Consider the following 24,331-nt stretch of genomic DNA (forward strand, 5'->3'; position numbering starts at 1 on the left):
TGGGGCTGGCGCAGAGCCCGGACGCCCCGGGGGGGTGTCCCCGACCCCCCCCCCCGGCTGCAGGAGCCCAGTGGCGGTGCAAGACCCGGCACCGGGGGCTGGGGGCGGGCTGAGGCCCGGCCCTGGCTCGCCCGCTCCGCCGCCAGCCCGGGACGGACCGCCCCTCCCTCCCCTTCCCTCCCCTCCCCTCCTCTCCCCTCCCCGCCCCCCCGGGCCGTGCCGAGCCGCGCCAAGCCGAGCCGCGCTGCCGGCACCGAGCGGGCACCATGCGCCCAGGGTGAGCGACGGGGCTGGGGGGGGCTGCCGGGCACCGGGACGCACCGGCACCCCGGAGCCGCCGGGGCTGGGGAGGGGGCGCCGGTAGCGCGGGGACCCCGGAGCAGCCGGCGCTGGGGCTCATCGGGACCCCGGTGCACCAGGACCCCGGAGCTGCCGGGGCTGGGGGACACCGGGATTCCGGTGCCGCCGGGGCTGGAGGGCACCGGTATACTGTGGGGGGACCCCGGGGGCACCGGTACGCGGGGACACCGGAACTGGTGGGGCTGGGAGGCACCGGTGTACCGCGGGGATCCCGGGGGCAGCGGGGCTGGGATTCGCCGAGACTCCGGTGCATCGCTGCCGCCGAGGCTGGGGGGGGGGCACCGGTACCGTGGGAACCCCGGGGGCACCGGTACTGTGAGAACTCCCGAGCCGCCTTGGGGCTGCGGGAATGGGGGGCCCCACGGGTCGGTCCCGGGGCTGCCGGGCGGGGGGCAGCCCGGAGCCGGCGGGAGGGTGGGTAACCTTTTGCTCTCTCCTTCCCTTCCCGCAGGTGCCCCCCGCGGCGGCTGCTGCTCGGGTTCTTTGTCCTGCTGGTCCCCGCCGCTTCCCAGGAGCCGGGTAACGTGCGCGGGATGCTGGGGAGGGGGGTCCCTGCGCCGTGCCTGGGGTTCCGGACCCCCTTCCTCTCCTGAAGCCCCCTCATCCCCTGGGATGCGGTGCGAATACAGCCCGACTCCCCAGCAGGTGTGGGATTGCATCTCCCCTCAGGCCAAATGCTGTGCCCAGGCTGTGATCCCAAAAAGAAGAGTCCTGGGGGGAAGTTTCCTCCTGTGCACCCTTGTGGCCACTGGAGGTGGCAGGGTTGGGGTCCCGTGTGCCCCATCTCATCAGTGGGGGAGCGGGGAAGAATGCTGGGGAAATGCTGTGCCAGGCCACCCTTGAGAGAGACGCCTGGCTGTAGTGTGCTCAGGGGCGTTACTGGGTGAGAGTGGTTTGTCTGGTCCATTCTGGTTGTGGGACAGACAGGATGGCGTTGCCCCAGAGTGGCTGTACTCCATGTGTTAGCGGTTTCTGCCATGCCTGCAGAAGTCCTCCTGGTGACTGTGAGTCCTTGAAAGCGTTGGGAGCTGTGGGAAGCCTTGACTATGTGCCCGGGGGATGCACCACCTCCCATACCGCTCACCGGCTTTCCCCTGCCTTTGGGGCTTGGCGAAACAACCTGCTTGTCTCGCAGCGCGTGCCCTGGGAGAGGGGAATTTAGCGCTGACTCAGCTTTCCAGCCCTTCTTTCCCCACTGGACACGCGAGCCGGTTCTCCCGCTGCCTGGCTGCACGAGCTGCCTATTTTCCTGGTGAACTTTACCTCCGCACCGGGGAAGTTTCCTCCTGGCTGCCAGGCCGGTTGAAAGCCCTCCTCCTCTTGCAGCCAGTCTCTGGACGCGTGCCCAGCACGAGGCAGCAGAGAGACCCATGGCTGACGCAGGGAGCCCCTGACCTCACTTATGGCCCCTGAACCCCCTTTGCAAAAGTAGCTGAGCTGCAAGCGACAGTCCAAAACTGAGCAAGGGTGGCTTTTCTCTAGGGTGATGTTCTGGTTGTCTTCTGCTCGTGGCTGAGCGTTGTCAGCTTGCCAGCGCGTTACAAGGCACGGCTCGTGCCCCTCTCTGTTGTCGTAGGCTGGGTGAGATGTGTTGGTAAGTGGCTGCCCCAGGTACAGACGAGCTGGAAGTCAGACAGGCACTGGCCCATGAAATCGGTGGATTATTTACTGGAGCAAGGCTTCGTGTCATCTAGGAACAGCTTGGGCACGGCTGCGCAGAGGCTGGCTCTGCTGGCGGCTAGGTCACGTCGCGAGGGGAGGATTGTGACCTGGGCAGCAGCGATGCCCAGCACTCCCAGAGTGTGTCTGGGAACACTTGGAGAAGCTCTCGGAGTGCCCCAGGCTGGGTTTATGATGCTGCTTTGCATGGCGTGGGTGCCTCCCCAGGGACCGCGGGAACAAAGCTCCCCTTGGAGGTCTTCAGAAATGGGAACATCATTCCAATGTGAAATCCTGAATTGACTGTTTTAGGTCCCTGGAGACCATCCAGCAGAGCCAAACTGAGCTAGAAGGCCGGGAGCTGGTTTAACAGCGGTTCCTCAAGAGCTATTCATGCCCTTGCCACCCCCCTTGCCACTGGTGTCCCGGCTCTCAGCACAGCATTGGGCACACAGGGCTGGCTGGGACCCTCTGCTGAGCTGAAGCTGCACCCCCCCCCCCCTTTGAAGAGCCACGCTGAAGGACCCCAGGGAGGTTTCCCATGGTGTGCAGAGGGGTTAAACGTCGGGGAGCACTGCCGGCGCCGGTCACCGCTGGCAGGGAGGTGCCCGTTTCACCCAGCTGACTTGGCCGTCTCCCAAAGGCAGCCTGTGAATCAGGTTTTAAAAGAATTTGCAAGAGGGTTGGTGTGGCTTTTCTTCCTCTCTCTTTCTCCTCTCTCTTTCTCCTCTCTCTTTCTCCTCTCTCTTTCTCCTCTCTCTTTCTCCTCTCTCTTTCTCCTCTCTCTTTCTCCTCTCTCTTTCTCCTCTCTCTTTCTCCTCTCTCTTTCTCCTCTCTCTTTCTCCTCTCTCTTTCTCCTCTCTCTTTCTCCTCTCTCTTTCTCCTCTCTCTTTCTCCTCTCTCTTTCTCCTCTCTCTTTCTCCTCTCTCTTTCTCCTCTCTCTTTCTCCTCTCTCTTTCTCCTCTCTCTTTCTCCTCTCTCTTTCTCCTCTCTCTTTCTCCTCTCTCTTTCTCCTCTCTCTTTCTCCTCTCTCTTTCTCCTCTCTCTTTCTCCTCTCTCTTTCTCCTCTCTCTTTCTCCTCTCTCTTTCTCCTCTCTCTTTCTCCTCTCTCTTTCTCCTCTCTCTTTCTCCTCTCTCTTTCTCCTCTCTCTTTTTTTCTTCTTTCTTCTCTTTCCTTGGTTCAATGTCCAAGGACTGCAGGGCCTGTTCTGCCAGCCCTCCTTTGTGATGGCTCCTGGGGAATGTTTGCTCTGAAGGCTGTCCTGGCATGGAGATAACCTTTCCTTTATCTGCCTGCCTTGCAAATTTGGGGGCTTAGCTGCCCGGAGTTGGTCTTACCTCTTATCAACAGATCTCTGGGATTCCTCAGCAAGGGCACGTAGCCTCACAGGGGAGGGGGATGCAGCAGGGATGCTGCTGCAGGACCAGTCCTGAGAGCATGGGGAAATTAGGGCACATGTAGGGCTGTGGGAGTCCCCTGTACACGGGGAAGCAGCCTGGGCTGGATCAGACGCTGGGGAAATCCCCATTCCCAGGAGGAAGGACAAGCCTGGAACAGGTCCCTGGAGATGGGGGAATGCCTGCCAGTAGGGGTTTACAAAGCTGGCCAGAGTCACCCCAGTGTGGTGCGGGGGATGTAAGACAGCCTGGCCTCATTCATCTTCTCTTGTGTTGAGTTTCTCTTGCATTGATTTGGGGCTGGAATGGGCTGGTACATCAAGGCCTTGACTGGTGATGATGAGGATGCAGGTAGCACCTGGGAAGTCAAGTTGCCTCCTCATGCTGTTAAATACAGCAGGTGCCAGAGCCACTTGCTGCCAGCGTAGAGGCTCGTGCTTGATTTTATTTCCATCTTCAATGGCTCGTCAGTCTCAATGGCTGGGATTCCTTGCAAGCACGTGCCTTCAGAGATGAAACAGGTGCTATGCAAAGCGATTTACAGCCTGTGACATAACTGCTTTGGCATCAGCGCCTGGGGATTTTTGACAGGTGGATTGGAGCTTTCGCAAACATTATTTTAAGAATTTCTTCTAAAGATTAGGAGAAGCACTGTGGGGAATCGGCCATGGGCAGCACGCACCAGCATGGGTTTGGCCCGGGGAGAGTTGACACCTCTTGGCTCCAACAGCATCGTTTGGCTGCTGAGGCCGCTGGGATGGGCTGGAGCAACTGGGGAGGATGCTGTGCTCAGGAGGCTCTGTGGACTCATCATCTCCTTATCAGCTGGCGGGACTTCTGTTTGCAAAACCTTATCTGGGCTGCTGGTCTCTGCTGTGGGAGCTGGTGGGGAGGGAGAGCTGCCCTGGGCTGCTGGCAGCTGGAAGGAGCCAAGCCTGTGGATGTCTCCCTGCAGCACTGCTGGGTGCTCCTGGGGCTCCTGGTCCATCCCCTGACAGATGAATCCCATCCCTCCTGCCTGTTCCGAGGAGGAGGCAGCTCGGATGGCACTTTGGGGCTGGAAACTTGGTTTGAAAGGAGGCTGAGGAGTTCTGCAGAGCGGCTGTACTGCCAGGCAGGAGTTTTCTTCGCTTCCCTTGATGCAAGCAACCTTTTCAAGCACCAATCTTAATTTTCTCTGTGGTTTTGCAGCTCTGTACCTGGACTCAGTCCATCTACAGCATCCTTCGCCCAGAGCTCTGACTTGATTTTAGGTTTCCATGTGGGGAAAGGGAGCAGTCTAGGTTTCTCCTGGCCCTGCGTGGCTGCGGGTTCCTGGAAGCTCCCTCCCTGCTGGTGCATGTCCCCGGGAGGACAGAGAGCCGAGGTGCTTTTCCCTGTGTGTGTGTCTTCCAGCAGCCACTACCAGATCCCAGAGAAGTGGGGTTTCTGCTCTGAATAGCAGCCTCTTTGTGACATTGCTTCTTATTTATTTTGGCCTGCAGCTGGAATAACCTCTTCTTGCAGTGTTTATGTTGATACAATTTGGGTGCTGTTAAATAGCGAACCTTGAACACTTAGAGAAGACAGAGGAACACATTTTGCAATCCCGTTTCAAGCGTTGTCGCAAGGCTTAAAAAAACCCAAGCAGATAACTCTGCTGCTGCGAAAGAGTCTTTTCTCTAGTGGGGGGATGTCACCATTCCTTTTTAAGGAGGCAGGAACATGCAGAGCAGGGAGTGAGCACAGGGAGTGAGGACTGATCCGAAGCTGCATCCTCTGATGAGCATGGAGCCTGCAGAGGATGCTGAGGATGCGGGTGCATGGGTGACATCGCCATCTGTTTGCAAACATGACTTCTGTATGCAAACCAGCCTCCTGGGCAGCCCAGAGGGTGTCTGGTAGAGCTGAGGTCTGACCTTGGTCCTTTGGGATAGTAAGGGAGGGCTGTTCTCACCCCAGCCTGCACCATGGGATGCCACTGTTGTGTCCTCCAGCACATTTGGAGCTTGTCGCAGCAGCTCTGGGAGGAAAATCCCAGGCATGTGGGGCAACCTGCTCTTCTGCGCAAGCCCAAGGCATCTCACCCTCGTGCTTCTGCAGTCTTACTAATTTACCCACTCTTGCTTTATCATAGAATCACAGAATGGTTTGGGTTGGAAGGGACCTTCAAAGATCACCTAGTTCAACCCCCCTGCCATGGGCAGGGACACCTTCCATTAGACCAGGTTGCTCAAAGCCCCGTCCAGCCTGGCCTTGAACACTGCCAGTGATGGGGCATCCACAGCTTCTCTGGGAAACCTGTGCCAGTGTCTCACCACTCTCATTGTAAAAAAATTTCTTTTTTATGTCCAATTTAAACCTACTATCTTTGTTTAAAACCATTGCTCCTTGTCCTGTCACTACAGGCCCTGGCAAAAGTCTATCTCCATCTTTCTTATAAGTCGCCTTTACATATTGAAAGGCCGCAGTAAGGTCTCCCTGGAGCCTTCTCTTCTCCAGGCTGAACAACCCCAACTCTCTCAGCTTCTCTCCATAGGAGAAGTGTTCCAGCCCTCTGACTATTTCTGTGACCTCCTCTGGACCCGCTCTAACAGGTCCATGTCTGTCTTGTGCTGGGGACCATGGAGCTGGGTGCAGTACCCCAGGTGGGGTCTCAGAAGAGCAGAGTAGAGGGGGAGAATCACCTCCCTTGACCTGCTGGCCATGCTTTTTACCTTGCTCCCACTCTGGTTTGTGGTCTTGGTATAGGCTATCCCGCCATGGACATACACCCTTCCTTCCAAGCCACTGCCTAGGGGGTGGGCATCTGGTGTTCCTGTTGCCCAGCCATGTGGGAAGCTCCATGGTCTGTGCTGGTGTGCAACTCAACAGTGCATCCTTCCTGCGCTGGAGTCCTCATGTTTCTTAAGTGGACTCCCTGGGCTTCCATGGTCATGACAGACAGACATCCACTGTAACCCGCTCAGTAGGGCCTGAGCAACTCTCCAGTTCGGTGAGGTCCACGCAGAGCCCTGCTCAGCCAGGAGAGATGTGCCAGGGAGGTGGGTTCAAGGACGGTACTTACCCTATGTCTAGAGAGCAGAGGGAGAAGATCCTCCATCCTCAGGAACACTTCCCATGTTATTCCAGCTAATGCTTCCCTGCCTCGAGAGATGCTCTGAGCTTGAGGCTGCTTTGCAGAGGGAGATGTCTCTGGGAGACATGGAGAGGGGGAGCTGGAGGAGACGGAGGAGGGATGGAGCCATGCGAACTGCTCACATGGGGCTGGCAGGGGCTGCTGCACAGCTTTACTGGTGAGGACTTGTCTACACCTTGCTGCTGCTGCTGGTGTCGGATGTGCACAGTGCCAGCTTCCCTCCTGCACCAGTCTGGTCTGTGGTGACTGTTGGGGACGGTGATCTAAGCCCTGAAATAACAATCCCAGTGAGTGTGCTGTGTCTCTTCCAAACTCTGATAGTTTACCAAGAAAAGAATTAATTCTGGCATTTCAGGAGAGAGTTCAAAGAGCTGAAGAAGACATCTGGGATTAAGGATCGGATGTATATCAGCAGCCCAGAGGTATGGGATTAATAAAGCATTTTAACGATCTTCTAGCGTATCTGATGACATTTGAGAAAGCGTTGGAGATGAATCCTTTCCAAGAGCGTCCTGCACATATCTCTGGCTTTGTATGCAGCCTGGAGGCAGCATATTCTGCAACAAATGGGGGGACGAGTGCTGGGCTCCACCTCACCCCATCACTCCATCTCTCCTCTGCCATCTGTGGGGTGCTCTCACCAGCTCTTCTGTCCTCCAGCTGCATTCCTCATCTGTTGGGTACCAATGTGTGTGGAGCAGCGGTGCTGCTGCCCTCTGGGAAGATGTGCCCTGTCCTGCTGAGAGCTGGTGCTCAGAGGAAGCACTGATGGGTGGGAGGTGGTGGAGAAGAAACCTGCAACGGTGTTGGCTGGTACCAAGTCTCCCTGACTATCAGGGAGTGGGAGAACGTCCCTGATTTTGTGGATGGAGGAAGGTATGTGGTAGCAGCACATGTGTGGGTTTTGGCTTTTAATGTGGGATTTGATTAGCCTAGAGAGCTTGTTGCCAAAGATATCATTAAAGCAAGAAGCTGAATGGGATTAGAAAATGTTTTGGACGTTTGTACAGCTAACGGGGGCTTCCGGCGTTGCCTTAATGTGGATTTTCAGCCACTGGGAGAAACATGAGAGCAGAGGCTGCGGGTGTGGGGAGAGCTGAAGTGGGCTTGAGGGCAAAAATGAGTCGTGTTAGGTGGGAGCGAGCAGAGAGCGGAGAGGGAAGGACGCAGTGGGGGGCAACCAGCAGAACCTGGGAAACTCATGGCTGATACAGTCTGGGTGCTGTTCATGCAGATTTGAGTTAATGCAGAGTTGCTCAGACACTTGTGAGGCCGTCTCCTGTGCTTGGAAAGCTTGGCTCCGCTATTAATGAGTGAGAAGCCTTCATTAAAGAGAAAGCCATTGGGTATGTAGTTGCGATGTTGCAGCCTGATGTCCCACATCCCTCCCAGTCACCGGGAGCAGGGTTGCCTGTGGGGTGGGTGGCAGCTTGGCAGCACAGCTGGTAGGTTGCCTCGGCGGTGCTGGACGTGTTTGCCAGCTCTGCCCACGTAATTGTATGTCTTGGCGTCATTCAGCGTGTTTTCTGTTTCTCGTCTCTATTTCCTTCGCTGCCAGCATGTGCGAGAGTGAACTGCGGGCCAAAAACCATCAATGGTCCTGAGGCATGAACGCAGTTAATAAACCCTTTGGGGGTGAAGGGCTGGTTCCTGCAAGGCAAAGGTGGGGTGGCTTTTGCCTCCCAGCATGTGCTGGGGGCTGGCGGGGGGAGCAGGAACACCTCGCCCCGGGGCTGTGGGATGGGGCTGCTCCAGGGACAAGGCTCCAGGGACTTGCTGTGCTCCTGGCTCTGACCAGCAGCGCTGTTTGGCAGGAGCATCCCCAGCTTTGGGGGCTTTCTCAACAAGCAACATCTGGTCCGGAACATCCCGTGTCTGCTGGTTTTCAGTTGAAAAGGTTGCTTTTGTGGAATTTTTATTGCTTGTTTTGGCATCGCCTCCCAACCCTTTTCTAAGATGGAAATTGGTCATTAGTGGATTTTATTGTATTTTTATTTTATTCCCAAGCTCAATTTGCTGGTTTCCTCCTCCCCGGGGGACTGGAAGATCTGGCTGTTCCTCTGACCCTGTCCCCAGGTTGTGGGAGGCTGCTCAAACAGCTTGGGGTAGGAATAGCATCCAGGGCACCTGGAGTCTGCAGCTCACCAGCCCAGCATCACCATCCCCGTGCTCTTCCCACCTCACCACTGGCAAAAATCTCTGACAGCCCAGCAGTCCTTGAAGCTGTCTCTGATTTTATAATTCATAGGTAAGCCACCTGCCTTTCCTCCAGTAAACACTCTAGTCAAACAAATTTATTCTTTTCCACCCTCCTTGTTAGTCTGTAACTTAATTGAGTTGGAGATTGTTGACTTTTGGATAAACAGCACCTTTTTGATAACCCCAGATAAGCTGGTGGTGCTCGCTGACTGCATGCATGCTGTGGATGGTGTCCTGGGTCCCGTCCGCTCCCTCCAGCCCAGTGGCATTTCCAGTCGAGGTGTGTCTCCCAGGGAGGCAGGTCAAGGAGGTCCACATATGATGGGTGCACAAGGCTTCAGCCTCACTCCTGATGGTGGGTCCCAGGCCAGCGCTGCAGCTGGTGGTGCCAGATCAGGGGCTCTGTGTTTGTTCTGGTGGCAATAGGCTGTAATTTATTAAACAGGTGGTGATGAGGGATGGGGGAAGGCAAGGGGTTGCTGGAAGCCAAGGGGCTTCTCCTCCCAGTGCTGATGTGGGACCTGTGCCTCTGGTGAGATGGGTGATGCTTGGGTGTTGCATGTTCTGCTGTGCTGTCCAGCAGCAGGATTAACAGGATCCTCAGGGAAGGGGGGATGCGGACACCTCTCCTAAGCACCTGTGGGTTGGAGGGATGATGCATGCAAGTCAGAGTAGGAAGGCACCGACCAGTGTGTTAGGGTGAAGGTGAAACGACATCTTGTCTTGCTTTAAAGAAGATCCCCAGGGTGGGAAAGCATCTTTTTGGCTTGGTCCTTCCCCTCTGCCCCAAAAATGCTCTCCAGAGGGTCCAGGACCCTCATTTTGGGGAAGCCTCAGCCCTTTCTGGGTGTGGATAGAGACCCTTTGCTCAGCTTCAATGGTGAGCACTCATGCGGGCAGCCTGGTCTTGGGGGGTGGTCACTCCTGAGGTTCCTCACCAAACCCCAGCATGGGGTCATCCCTGCTCCCTTCTGGGGTGACCCCCTAGGACCTCTGCCCCACTCCCAACATTGTTCCCAGGGATGGGGTGCTCATAGCAACCGTCCCTCCCTCCCTTTCGGCAGGGGTCTGCATTGCAGCAAGGGGACAGGCTTGCCCAGACCCAGGACCTGTGGGTGACATGGAGCCCCAGGACAACTCACGTTACCCTCTTGCTGAGGGTACCCCATCTGGGTTCTGAAACAGGAGAAGGGCTTGTAGTGCCCATGTGCCAGGACTGTAAGCCTTCAATACAGCGTTCATTAGTGTGTTATGATTAATAACTGCTTGCCTTGCTCACCAGATGAATTCACACTCTGCTATTGAGTGCTGGGTCATTCGCCCAGAGGAGGGGATGGGTGCTCTCAGAGCCAGGAGGCCTCATGTCTTTTAAGGAGATTATGTCCCACTGCATCGTGAAGTGGGGTTTCCCTCCCAAGCCCCAGCACGGAGTGCATAGCATGGCATTGCCCTACTGGGAGATGCCAGCACCAACGAGTCTGCTGGAGAGGCTTGATCCAGCACAGGCACGGACCCGATGGCTCAGCCTCCCGCAGCCTTATCGAGGGAGATGGACCCTTTCCAAGAACGTCCTGTGCAGCCGGGAGGCAGCCTGGAGGCATCATCTTCTGTGATGAATGGGAGGCCAATTCTGGGCTCTGCTTCACCCCATCGCTCCATCTCTTCTCTGCCATCTGTGGGGTGTTCTCACTGGCTCTCCTGTCCTCCAGCCATGCTCCCCATCTCCTGGGTACCAATGTGCATGGCACAGCAGTACAGCTGCCCTCTGGGAAGATGTGCCTCGTCTTGCTGAAAGCCAGTGCTCAGAGGAAGCACTGATGGGTGGGAGATGGTGTAGAAGAGATCTGCAATGATTTTGGCTAGTACTGAATCCCACTGAATACCAGGGAGTGGGAGAAAGTCCCTGATTTTGTGGATGGAGGCAGTTGTGTGGCAACAGCACATGTGAGTTTTTGGTTTTTAATCTAGGACTTGATTAACCAGTTCTTTCTGCAGCTGCTTCGGGGGCCTCTGTGCCTGGGGCTTCCTGTTAAATCTCTGTGCGGGGACAAGGCAGGCCCCCAAGGACCCCCAAGGGCATCCTTGGGGCTTGGGGAAGCCTCAGCTGGCTCCTTAGGAGCAAGTGCCACAGCTCCACAGTGAGCCTGGAAAGCAGTGGTCACAGGGCCACTCCTGGCAGAAGGGCAAGCAGTCCCTGTGTGTCCCCATCCTGTGACTACAGTCAACCTGGCATCTTGCCTGCCAAAGCTGCTGGAGGCCAGGTTGGGGATTTGCTCTCTGGGTGGCTTTTTGCAGGGACAACTTGCATCACACAATGCCCCTGGGGTAGGGGACTGTGGCACCATCAAGGTGAGCCGCTGTCCTCTGGGTGACCTGTCCCAGATTTCCTCAGGGTGGGTACCAAAAGGGAAAGCTGTGGGGGTTTTAGCATCAGGAAGAGAAAAGATGCCTGGAGGGAGGTTTCTAACCGCTTCCCACCAGGTAACCAGGGCACCATCTGATAAAAACACGTGGGTTTTTATTTCAACAAGCTATTGCGTCTTCTTGGTGGGGAGGTGGAAATGTCGGGCCATGAAGGTGGAGGGTGTGGAGGAGTCCTGGCATTCCCTCTGTGTGTGATACCCAGTGGGGTGGGCTGGGCTCTCCATCAGGTTACTCAGCAAGGCGGGAGGTGGAAGACATTTGGTGTGTGACATACTCTGCGGCCGCTCAATGGCTTGAGCAAGGTTGCCACTCGCCAAGGTCAGCATTTGGTCTTGCAGGGACTCCCCAGGGCTGGGCAGGAGACTGTGGTAGCTGTATTGTGGTCCCCTCCCAGCAGAGATGCAGGAGGGTGGTGGTCCTGGTTCCCACTGGGTCTGATCCAGCATTGGAGCTCAGGAGCAGAGTTATTCATCACTGCCAGACTGCCCCAACAGCACCCAAGGGGACAGGTCTCCTCATGGCATCCTGCACGATTGGGATGCCACCCTGGGTCCAGTCAGCCACTGGCTTCTGCTGACATTGGTGGCTCCTTCCATACCTTCTTCTTCTTGGGCTCGGCTGAAAGAGTTAACGAAACCATTTGAGAGGGGCCCCCAGAGGCAACTGCTGGAGGTAATAATCTTCTTTCGGCTCTTTTTTCTTTTCCCCTGCTAATTGCGGAGTTGACATCGTCCCCTCTCATGAAAGACTCTTTTGTCAACTGGGTTGCTGGGCAAAGCACTGCTTGGCAGCAGGTTGCAAGACCCGGGTCCGTCTCCTGCACATCCCTCTCCAGCAGCAGGTAGTGAAATGGCTCTTTCAGCGACAGTGATGTCCCTCCCTCCCTGGCTCACATCTACAAAAAAAAAACAACTACAAAAAACCCTTCTTTTAGCCAACGGCGCCCGATTTTTGCCCTGGTTCCACCTCGCGAGCGGAGGGAAAGGTCAGCCAGTCTAGACGCTAATCCGTCAAGTTGTATTTCTTTGCCCACGGGTGTCCTAGCAACAGGATTAATGCAGCGGTGTAAGGCGGACATTGGCTGTGTCCCACTCCATCCCGGGCTGGTGGTCCGGATGCGTGCCGCTCCGCATGGCTGGGCAGGGGGGAGATGTGGGCTGGGCTCTGGGGGCAGCCCCGGACTCTCTGCCTGTGCCTGCCCCAGGCTCTGCCGGCAGCTCCCGATGGTTAGCCTTGGTCTAGCAGCAGGGAAATGTGGGAGATGGGTGATAAAACAGGCTTATGGATGTTTTGGCTGACCCACATCCCTCCAGCGATGGGTAAGTAGGTGGTGAAGCTTCTCTGTCCCCAGACCGACACCAAGCCTGGTTTGGGAGCTCGCTGGGGTGGGATGCTCCATGGCCAAGTACAGCCAACCTCATTGCACCAGCTCCACCGTGACCACGCTGGGACCTCGGGACAGCCCGTGTCACTGTAAATCTGTCACAGTGGAAATGGGTCTCCCAGTAACTTCCCCTGCATCCCAGTGTTTGGGTCTCTCAGTACGTCCCCAATGCTTCGGCCGTGTGAACAGTCGCTGTGCAGGGGTTGCTGTTAAGCTGCTGGGATCCCTCTGGCCTTGGGGTGCCGCTGATGTGGTTTGCACTGATGAACTGCAGTTGCATGAACACCAGTAAAAGCCCGTTTGCTTGGGTAGGGAGTGAAAATGTTTCCCATTTCTTCCGTTTTGCTGTTTAATCCTTTTATGGCACTGTTGCTGTTCAATCTCTTGATGACACTGGTGCAGCCGGTGTCAGCACTTGACACCCAGACACACCCCAGTGGGCACTGGCAGGGTGTTGGTGGGCACCGTGCAGCCAGAGCCAGCAGCCGGAGCCCCCCGCGTACGTGGCCTGAAGGCGTGGGGCAGCTGCCCACTGATAACATTGTCCTATTTTAATCTGTTAAACCCTTCCTCTGTTTTCCCTGTGGCCCCTTCCGGGCTTTCTCTTGCCCTCCTTCCCTTGCAGAGGGGCCAGCGAGCATTTCCCTCACAAACTGTGCAAGCCTTCGTCCCTTCCTTGCTATTCCCCTCATCCTGTTCTGCTCCAATATCCCCAAAAAGGGAGGACAAAGCAACCAGAAGTGGTTTAAAGAACAAATCTGGGTTTATTCTTTGCCCTGCAGCTGTGTCACCAGTCTGGCCAAGCAAGTGATGCAGCCAGGTACTGACACAACCCTAGTAGTTCCTCCAAGCTTCAGCATCCTTAAAAGTGGGGTGCTGGTCCAGCGGTGGGGCTCACCCCTGGAGGCGCTGGAGCCTCTGTGCCCTGGCTGCTGGCTTTCCTTCCTGCAAGTGGCCACACGCTTCAGTTAGGCAAGAGGCTGGCGGGGCTCCAGGGTTGAGAGAAGGGGGGATTGTTCCCCACAAAACCCAGCCAGGCGCTGCAGGGACAGGCTGGAGCTTGCCCGGAGTCCCGTAGCATAGCTCCTCCAGCCTACGTGGGGTTTTTTTCTGCAGCTGGGATGGGTTAAGTGGGGTTTTAGAAGCGGTTTCTTTTCTCTTGGGTGCTTAAAACAACAACAACAACTAAAAACCCACCCCAGTGAAACAGGCCGGTGACGCTGCAAGGAAGGAAAGATATTGCTCTGCTGATTTATGGGGCTTTTTTTATCTTTACAGGTCACTGCTAGCATTTGTGGAATTGGCCTTGCTGCAGGAAAAACTGGTTTCCAGCTTTCCCGTTAGGAAGAAACTTCTGCGATCGTGTAATTAAAATGCAGGAGAAAAAAAAAAAAATCCCAGAGCAGCTGGTTGTGGTGCTCATAGCCGGGTCCTTGGGCGGCTGTGTGCGTCCTCTGCCTTGCTCTGTCCTTGGCTGTGCTGCCTGCAGCCCGTGGCAGAAAAAAAGTGCATTTTTTTTTCCCTTTTTCTGGTCTTTCTGGCTCATGCACCAGCCTGGGGGGAAAAAAAAAAAAATCTACATTTTGACCATGGGAGTGTTTTAATCCCTCTTGAGGCAGTTTCCAGTATTTTTTATCACCTTATCTGAGCTGGTTCTGGCACCAGGCAGGACTCCTCGTGGGCTGGGAAGGTTGGGACCGTGACTCCCCCATCCCATAAATGAGAAGTCATGGGTCCAACTCATCCCCATTACAGCCCCCTTGCAGCAGGAGCAGGGCAGCATCTGCCTGCAGGGGTTCATCCCAGGGGCCCAGCATCCCAAGGGTTGCCTGAGCTTTTTAGGAGGGAAGGAAAACCTTGCCTCCATGGTTTTGGTTTTGGGTTTTTTTTTTCAGTTTCCTCTTTGCTGCCAGGCTGAGAAAGGATGCACCGTGCAGACTTAGATATTTGGGAGATGAATTTCATCTAGGGTGGTGATGCTCACTCAGGATGGGGGGAAAGACCCCTGCTGTTTGGGGCACCTTGAACCCCAAGCATGGCCATCAGGAGCAAAACCATCACAAATAGCTTTGGTTTTTAGCGATGACTAAAAGGAGGTCCCTGAATGACGTACCCCATGAGGCTCGCCCAGCCTTTCTAGCCCGCCCCCCCTTTGAACCCTGTGGTATGTGAATTTTTGCTGGTGTCAGAGGGTCGGCGGCAGCAAAATCCCTCCCGGTTAAAGGGTGGGAATACCAGTGTGTGCAGCTTGGGATAATTACCAGTTGTCAGCAAAACAATAGTGGCATTGTAGGGAAGGAGCAAAGGGAAAGGGCCCCGGTCCTGAGCGTAATGTTACTTTTCTATTTACGTTGCCATAGTCTTTGCTGAGAAATGGCCCTATTCTCTCTAATCCTCCTCTTCAGGCATGCCTGCTGGATTTTTTGTGTGGTTTGGTTTTTTTTTTTTTAACCCTTATCATCCCAGAAAACAGCTTGCAGAGACTCATCTCCGTGGCGGCATGCCCGTGGTCTGGCCAGCTTTGCTTTGGGATGCCAGTGCTGGGGACAGTGCCTGGCCATGGCATTGTCCCTGTGCTCAGGAGGGAGCAAACCTGCTCCTGAATCCCCACCTGCATGTGAGCAGGAATCTATTACACCCATCCTTGTTCTTGACATGTTACATTATAGATGGTACACTCCAGTGCATTAAAGCTACTTTACTGACGTATTTTGCTTTAAAACCAAACGATTTGTTGAAAAAGGGAATAATTGGTCAATCAATGGCTTTTGGTCCCCATCTCCTGCTTGTGCTGGAAACAAGATCTCTTGCCTGGCATGTTCAGTTGTTGGTTGAAAGGGATGATGTGTTTTCTGGCCTCATTCAGGGCCTGTTGGCTTTCCCTAGTGCTGAAGGAAACTAAGATACCTTCTCTCCACTTGTATGGAGCAGCAAAGTAGCCACTGACAACCTTGACCTGTTTGACCCCTTTAATGTCTATCTCCAGAGGTGCTTGGACTCTCTCAAAAGATCTAAATTTTGCTGCTTAAATACTTTCTGTGCCAGTGGAGACAGAGACTATTATCCTGGTAGGGAGTGGGGGATTTCAGCCTTGGCTGACATCAAGTTGTCATCGCTCAACTTAATTTCAAGGCGTTCAACTTACTTGTTTTTTCTTTAGCACTGGGACATGTGCAGCCGGGTAGGTTCAAGGACCAGACGACACTTTCCGTACGTAAGTGGCCCCTCATTCAGGCTGCTAATGAAGGCATTAAATAGCTTTGACCCCATCCAACCCCAGAGAGTCTACCGGGCATCTCACCCCCTTGTATCTGCACCTTGAGGGACCAAAAGCTGTGGTGAGGTCTGGCGTGAAGTGCGGTCCCCAGCAGACAACCCTGGGATGGGATGCAATGCCAAAGCAGGATGACCAAGCTCGGCTGCCTTATACAGAGGAAACTTTTGGAAAGAGCAGGGAAATGATGCCAAAGTTAGCAGCACAGGCAAACTATTGTCTGAGGAGTACAGAGAGGTGGAAGGGCCATGGAGCGAATGAGGGGTCTTATTACAAGCACAGCCAGGGGCTTCGAGAGGATCCAAGCTAAACAAAGTCCCCTGCACTTCAGGGGGGAAGCACTGACAAGACTGAGGCTGGTTGGATGAGCGGGAGATTGTAGCTGAAGTCCAAAACCAAAAACCCCTCCCAGATCCGTCTTTTCCATTCCCTAGCAGAATAGTGTTTCTTCCCACCTGGTCCTGCAGCAACCGCAGGAGCTTGGATTTTGTTTGCTGCAAGCTGCACTGAAGATGAGGTTACTGAACTGCCGGGTGGGTTTTCCTCACCATAAAGCTGTGGAGAGGCTCCGTAAAGCATCCACAAGCTGTGGCAGTTGCCTCTTGCAGTGGCAGGGACCAGCTAGCACCACCAGCTCATGACAGATGCAGGAAGGATGCTGTAGCACGGCATGGATGCTGTACTGCTCCATCACAGCTTCAGGTACTACTTTGTTTGGCAGCTCTTCTGTGTTTTTTATGGTGAATTGTTTTTGGGGTTTTTTTTAAGCTGTGCTGGTATTTTCCTCTGCACTAAAGTCCTGAAAAACATCTGGGAATGGGTAAGACCCAGATTTTGTCATGCAGCCTTCTGGAGGAGGGCTACACTCTGGCAGAGCTCCTTGACATCAGCAGCTTAGCATCCTTAACAAGCGCAGTCAGGGCATGGGCAGGGTGTCCCGTGGGCCCTTTCCCAGTCCTTCTTGGTGCCCAGCCCTCTCTGTGGCTGGGAATATGCTCGTGGGAGTCATGTCCTGATGTTTTGGGCTTCACTGGCTTCTCTGCTGTGTGATGCTGGAAGGCTTTGTTTGAGCTCTGGGGAAATGTACCCTGCCTGGGTAGATTGTCATTCTCTTCTCTGCTTTGTGCAAGTGAGCAGGTTGTGATGGCATCGAGTCGGCTCATAAACCCTTCATCCCAACCCTGATCTCCCCTCGTCCTGCGGTACTGCATCCGTCCACAATCTGGGATGCCGGGCACACTGGTCTCCCTGTATTTTTGGATAAATAGGTGCCTGAGAATAGGGATGTGGTCCTCAGCTGCAGACCTGCTCAGTTCCTTGCAGAGATGGAAACCGACCCCCACTTCCTATAACCGGGATAGACCGCCCCCCCCCCGCCCCGTGCCTGCCCAGGCGGTGGTGGCTGGCGGGTGCTGCCGGAGCCCCTTCTGCCCTTCGGCTGCGTGCCGGGGCAGGAATGCCAGGAACGCGATTGAAATTCGGGGCTTCTTGGGAGTGTGGCTCCCAGGCTGAACCAGGGCCTTGGTGGGGGGTGAGGAGGGGGGTGAGTCTTCCCCCTCCAAGGAGCAATTAGTCTGCAAGGTGATTTATTAACATGGCAGAGAGTGAGTGAGGGGGTTGCATTCCTTCCCTCGCCTCCCTTCACCTTATCTCCGGGTTGTCGGTCGGCCCTGGAGGGAGGCGAGTGATGGGAAGCAGAGCCGGTGGCCCCTGTGGAGGCAGGGCAGGGGAGGGGACACCAGTGGTGGGGCTGGGGGCTACAGGTCACATCAAGCTCATCTTGCATTTTAAAGACCTCCTTGCACTTTTAAAGACCTTCCTTGGGTTTGGCTGTGCCCAGAGGTTGATGGCCCCTATCCACCATCCATCCCCTGGGGTGGCCAGGGGACCTCACGGGGTGGCCAAAGTCACCCCAGCCCCAATTCCCTGCCCCTGCTGCCTTGTCCTCCTGCCCACGTGGATGGGGAAAAGGGGGACACCAGCATCTCTTGGCTGTGCCTTCTCCAGCTTGGGCTCTCAGTCTTCACTGAAGGGTAACAAGTTACAAGGCAAACTCAAGATGCCTTCAGCGAGACCTGCCCCTTTGCGCGCCGTTCCCAAGGGGCTTGACCCCCGTGGGTATTTTTAGCCACACTTGGAAGGAAGGCTGTTTGCTTTGTGCTTTGCTGGCACTGCCTGTTGCCATTGCCCGCATAATTTCCCATGATTTCTGACAAAAATACTCCTTAGATGAGCAGGATAGATGCCCTGGCACAGCGGATGCCTCCATCTCTGCTCAGTTCAGGAGTGGGAGGAGGATGCAGGTAACGGCAGGGGTCTGGGCACTGCCACCCTTCTTACCCCCTGGGGTTATTTGGTGTCTCACTGAGGCAGTCGTGACATTTTGACAGTTTATCTTATTGAGGAATTTGTTGGGAGGATGTTTCTGGCTCTCCATGAGTAAATGTTTAGGAACGCTGCGGTCCCAGGGACTCAGTGGTGCTGCGCAGCCAGAGGCAGGGGAAAATGCTGGCCTGGAGGCAGGTCCCAGCAAACTGGCACCTGCATCATTTTTGGGGCTGTGATGGGTGCTGTCATTCACGTCGGCTTGGCTCCCATGCCTCCTCATCCTCTGCCCCTGCCTTCCCGTCTCCCTGGCTGAGCACCCATCGATGGGCATATGTCCATTGGTCTCTCCCAGGAGGTTGTCTCTGCATGGGAGGTCAGCAGCTCGGGATGTGGCAATATCCTCGGCATGCGACTCGATGAGGGCGTTTTAATTGTTTGGGCTGATAGATGAAGAACGGATTAAAATCCCAAACATCGATAGGATTTATAGATACCATCTGCCACTGACAGTTGCTGAATTTTTCTTCTCTGTGCATGAGTGCTCCTGCCTCCAGCATTTTGGCTGTGCCACTGTCAAGGTTTCCTTCCTTCCTTCCTTCCTTCCTTCCTTCCTTCCTTCCTTCCTTCCTTCCTTCCTTCCTTCCTTCCTTCCTTCCTTCCTTCCTTCCTTCCTTCCTTCCTTCCTTCCTTCCCTCCTTCCCTCCTTCCCTCCTTCCCTCCTTCCCTCCTTCCCTCCTTCCCTCCTTCCCTCCTTCCCTCCTTCCCTCCTTCCCTCCTTCCTTTCCTCCCTCCTTCCCTCCTTCCTTTCCTCCCTCCTTCCCTCCTTCCTTTCCTCCCTCCTTCCCTCCCCAGCAGCATCCATGGAAGGGGAGATGTATGGATGGAACATCAGCAGCAGTCCCAAGCGCTTGCTCTGCTGCAGTTTTGTGCCTTTTGGAGGTAGATGCTTTCTTGAGCACCCTATGGCAATGTTGCCATCACTGATGGTAACCTGGCAAGCTTTTGGCAAGCTGCTGAAGTGAAGCAATGAGTTCTGGAAAGGTCGTGGGCCTGCAATTTGTTTGCATCCCAGGGCTGACACCAGATATCCTTCCTACTGGCCCCAGGGGGGCCATTTCATGGAGAACTCCCCAATGAAATGCTGTGTGTGGGTCATCGTGGCTGCTCTGAAGGGACCGGGGACACTTCTAATGGTGGCCAAAAGCAAGAGGTGATTTGCAGCCATCCTGCCTGCGGGCTGGGAGACCTTCCCTCGAAATGTGAGCAGGGGGAGGAAGGAAGTTGGAGGTCATAAATCCCTGCCTGCACTCTGTCTGGCTGCACCCTGCAAAAATCACTGCCCATTGCTGCCTGGACTCAGTGACCACTGGGCTCATGGCCAGGATAGGGCACCGGGATGGGTCATCACCCCTGATGGGATGCAGCAAAATGGGTGTCCTGCGCTCTGGCCAGCCTGAGGCTCCCTCTGCTGTCCGTTTGCTTGTCTGTCTGTCCGTCTCTGCCTGCTCAGCTCTTTCCTTGGACTGTGGAGGGAGGCTTTGCTGAGCTGGGCTGGGGCAGGGTCCCCATCCCCTCCCAAAATGCTGTGGGGAGAGCAACCCAGAGTTGCCCCTGGTGAAAACTCAGGACGTGGGCTGGGGACGGAGCACACGCTGCAAAGCCCAGGACATTCATGGCCGGGCTTGCCATCCCCAGTCACCACTGTGGGCTGCTCCCATGACACAGGGACATGCGTGGCCTGGTCACTTGAAATCCACTCGCTCGGCTCCACTTTGGCCCCTGAAGAATAACATCATTATTCTTTAACCACTGGTGTCATGCTGCAGGTCTGAAACCTGCATGACAGGCTTTTCTTTCTCTTTTTTACCTCTTGCTTTCCCCCTTTCTCTTGCTTCCCCCCACCGCCTCACCCCTCCCCACCACGCCTCCCACTTGTCCCCTCTCTCTCTCTTCTCCTTTTCCCCATCTCTTTTCTTCTGGGGCAGGACTGAGCCCATAGTGAGCAGGGCAGCCTCATCCCCCTTTTCTGGAGGGACCAGGTTGCACCAGCAGATGCTGGATGGTGGCAGGAAGACACAGCCAGCCTGTTCAGGAGGGAATTAGAATGAGACTGAGGGCCCAGTTTTGTTTTTAAAGAGGTGCAAGGTTGTGATGAGCTTCCAGCAGCATTCTCTGGAGTGTGCAAAGTGCTTTTTGGGAGTCTTTAGCCTAGAGGAGGCTAAAACAAGGGGTTTCCCCTGCTCTGCCAGCAAGTCGGCTGCCATGGCTTCTCTTTGGGGAAATACTTATACAAAATATTTCTCTGGCTGGTACATTCCCTGTCCCTGCCTTGCTGCTTGGTTGGTGGCAGAGCTGGGCACATTGGGTCGGGATGCTCTAGTGCCACCCATGCCACTGGGCCACCCCCTGAGCCCTTATTTTGGAAATCCCGCTGCTGGGAGGGGGTCAGCAGCGCAGCCAGGGTACACGGATACTGTGGCTTGTGGGGACGCCCCAGCCCTGGCTCCTCCCCTGGGAGCTGCCAGCATGGAGTTGTGCAGTGAAATGAAGATCATTGACTTAATGAGGGCTGGCGGCAGCAGCCCCTCGTGGGGAGGTCCCGCAGGATTGCTGCTTTGCTTTGGTCTGCTCTCGTGAGCTGCCTAATCCCAGCAGAAGGGAGAAATGGGATTTTTTTCTGGCTGGGCATCATGTCTGCACACGCTTGGGGCACCCCAGCATGGTGCTGCTGCCAAAACCCTCCTGGCTGAGATGAGGCAGCTCACTGGGGCTCGTGATGCTCCCCCCTGGCTCCGGGAGCTGCCCTAGTGATGCTGTGCAGCTCTGGGGGGCTTGGATCCCATCTCCACTGCAGGCTGGGGGAGAGACCGTGGGAACCCCGAGCTTTTCCATCTGTCCTCCCCACCAGTGGGAGAGGAGCAGCAGTCACTGGCATCCCTCTTGGGCGTCCCGAGGACGCGGAAGGGGGATCCCGCACCCTACCAGGATGCTGCACCCTCGCCCCAGGGAAGCATTGCTGGGCGCAGCAGGGTCCCGTCCAAACACGCCAGGGCGGGTTGCCAGGCTGGCTCCTTTCATCAGGTTGATGGGAGCACATGAGCTTTTGGGGGGGCCATATGGAAACTCTGACATACGGACAAAAACACATCCCGTATTCAATTAGTTGTGGGCTGTTCCACAATATGCGCCCCTAACAGCATCAGTCATGGGGCAAGCCTATTAACAACATCATCCTTGCTGTGCCAGCTACCATTTTAAGGGGAAAACTCACCCGTTTTGCTTAAAAAGGAGTGTGGGAAATGTTGTGTAAAGCAAAATAGACATCTGAGCATTTTTTTTCAGTGCTTTTCCTGAATATTTTAAAACTGGAGCATGGGGAGAGTTGCATCCCTTCCCACTCCACGTTGTGGGACCACATTCCCGCAGACTATGGCTTTCCTGGTCACGCAGCATCCCGGCTTGGAGAGCTGAAATTGTCACCTCCCCCTCGATCTACCTTCTCAGGAACACTTTCTGAGCCATGAAGGTGACTTGCTCGGTGTCACAGCAAGAGCAGCATGAGGTCCATGGGTGTGCTCCATCCCTGTAGGGGACTGGGGATTAGGTGGTCCCCAGGAACAGGGGTCATCATCTCCAGAGTGGGGCATCACTGACGTGGGAAAATGGGAAAGATAAGTGGATTGGGGGGGATTTTTTTAAGCTGAGGTGAAGAGCAACTGAATTTTTTGGGGTGTGGGAGAGCGCCAGAGCTGCTGGGGGGAGATTTTCATCCCAGACTTCAGGAAAACTGAGTGCTCAAGGCTGTGATTGCTCAGACCTTTGAGACGTCACTGGCATGTGATGTTCGTGGCTGGGGGGGATTGCAAGTGTTCCCCTCACTGTCCTGAGCACCTGGGGGGTCCTGGCTCTGTAACCAAGCTGGGAAAGTGGCTTAAAAACACTTGACTTTTGGGACTTGTGTTTCCAGCCAGTGGAAATCTTGGAAATGTTCTCTGGAATTTTTTTCCCTTCTAATTCTGTTTTGCTCTGAGGTTGTAACCTTTCCCTGAGCCCTGGAGCAGGGGGACCTGTGTGTCCCACCGAAGCTGGGCATCCCTGGGGACAGTGTCCATGCATGATCCCTCTCCCGCCCCATGTACGGCTCTGGATACTGGTAATTTAACCAGAGCCACCGAGAAGGGAGAGAGGATTTAGGATTTTCTGGGCAGGAAGGAGTTAAACAGCTGGCAGCAGCAGCTGAGACAGGGAACAGGGTGCGTCTGAGGGCTGGCTTGGCTCCCAGAGGTTTTGGGGGGCTCAGGTGGGTTCCCAGCAGGACGGCGGGGTCCCTGATGGGCCGTGCCGGGTGCTGGGAGGCTGGCGCTGGGAGAGGAGGGCTTGGCAGGGCCAGCAGCGCGGCCACTCCTCCCACTGCTCCAGCTGGTTTGAAGGGTGGTGTGCTGGAGCAAGGGAGGAGAGAGCAATGTGAGTGCTCCGGGAGTCCGGCCCAGAAAAAACTCCTGCTTCTTCCCTCCTTTCCTTCCTCCGGCTTCTCCGTTTCGCTCTCTGAAGCAACGGGGCTCGTTTTCCCTTCCTGATGGCCCCACCTCGCCTGGGGTTTCTGCTCCTCCTGGCTTGCTGCTTCTCCTCCTCTGAAATGCAGTTTCTGGACTGGATTTGGGGCAGCACAAAGACCATGGGAAGTCCAGCGGCACCCGGCGAGGGAACCACAGCACCAGAACTGCTCACCTCTGCGGCTGCTCGCACCCCCAGCACATCCTTGGGGACGTGGAGCGGCCAGGTGGTGGGGGACGTCACCACCCCACAGCCCCAGGATCCAGATCCTGGCACAAGAGCACCGGTGGGTGAGGGGACCGTGGCTGAAAACACCGAGCAGTGGGACAGGAATGCCATGAAGCTGGTGGAGAGCACGGCACAGCCAAGCATCGCTCCTCCCCGCAGCACGTCACCTGCTCCTGGCCAGGATGCGGTCAGCAGCTCCACCAAGGACTCACAGCTCCTGGAGACAGGGACCACTGAGGACCCACAGCTCCTGGGGACAGGGACCACTGAGGACCCACAGCTCCTGGGGACAGGGACCACTGGGGACCCACAGCTCCTGGGGACAGGGACCACTGAGGACCCACAGCTCCTGAGGACAGGTACCACTGAGGACCCACAGCTCCTGGGGACGGGGAACACCGAAGACCTGCAGCTCCTGGGGACGGGGAACACTGAAGACCTGCAGCTCCTGGGGACGGGGACCCCTGCAGCAACGGGGACACGGGTGTCCTTACAGAGACCAGCAGGTCCCCGGCCAGGTAGTGCTCCTTTTCCTTTCTCACCAGGTGACAGTAACCATGAGCAGGCGATGCTGCCCCAGGACCCCACGACACAACCGCCCCGACACCGCCACGCAGCATCGCCCGCCCCACAGATCCCGTGGCATGGCACCGGCCGCTGGGGGCTGGCGCTGGCTGGCATGAACAGGAGCCGGAGCCCACCTTTGCCTAACAGGAGGGCAGCTAATGGTGTGGATCCTCCTCTTGCCAGTCCTCTCGAGTTTGATTTACTAACCGCCGCTACGCGACTCTACAGTAGTAGCGGCACAGGGCTCGCATCCTTCTTACCTGGACTGATGTTGGCAGACGGCCAATGCCTGCCCATCCCAACACGCCTGCCCTTCTGCAGTGTGCTGGGCACCGACCATTTCAGATTACCGAATTACCTCCGCCACAGCAGTGAGGTGGAAATTCGGGCAGCTTTGCATGATTGGGAGGGGCTGCTTGAATCGCGGTGCCATCGCTACGTGGAGTGGTTTCTCTGCTTGCTCCTGCTTCCTGGGTGTAGCGCCTCTGTCCCTGTAACCCCCCCGCCATGCCAGGGCTTCTGCGAGGCCGTCAGAGACCTGTGTTGGATGCACTTGGCCGGCGGGCGCCTGCCTCTGCCTTGTGATGCTCTCCCCGAGGAGGACGAAGGGTATTCTTGTGTCTTTATTAATGCTTCTGCAGGTAATGTGGCTGGGTGATCTCCATGTGTTTGTGTGTGTCTCCCCTCCTCAAACTCCCCCATGTTTTTAGGTGCTGAGGGATGCTTCTGCCTTGGCCCCATGGGATGCTGCTGAGTCCAAAATCGCTTTCCATCCAGCCTTGGCTTCTTCAAACAGGGACCACCAGCGGGTTTTGGCTCCCTCCACAAGGCTGAGCAT

General features: G+C 55.8%; 1 protein-coding gene across 6 annotated transcripts in view; it reads left to right on the top strand.

Annotated features, from left to right (window-relative positions):
- Window positions 1–247: 247 nt before the first annotated feature.
- Window positions 248–24,331, top strand: part of COL18A1 (collagen type XVIII alpha 1 chain) — a 41,959-nt gene continuing 17,875 nt past the window's right edge. Inside the window, exons 1-2 of one of the 6 annotated variants that reach the window (XM_074829866.1) lie at window positions 248–277; window positions 812–879. In XM_074829866.1, coding sequence (XP_074685967.1) covers window positions 267–277; window positions 812–879 — 79 coding nt within the window. In that variant the 5' untranslated portion in view covers window positions 248–266. Of the gene's footprint in view, window positions 278–811; window positions 880–22,705; window positions 24,135–24,331 lie in introns of those variants that run through there. The other 5 variants (XM_074829862.1, XM_074829861.1, XM_074829863.1 and 2 more) reach the window with 5 other exon arrangements.

Source organism: Strix aluco, chromosome 6 (genome assembly GCF_031877795.1).
Source record: "Strix aluco isolate bStrAlu1 chromosome 6, bStrAlu1.hap1, whole genome shotgun sequence".
Lineage (NCBI taxonomy): Eukaryota > Metazoa > Chordata > Aves > Strigiformes > Strigidae > Strix > Strix aluco.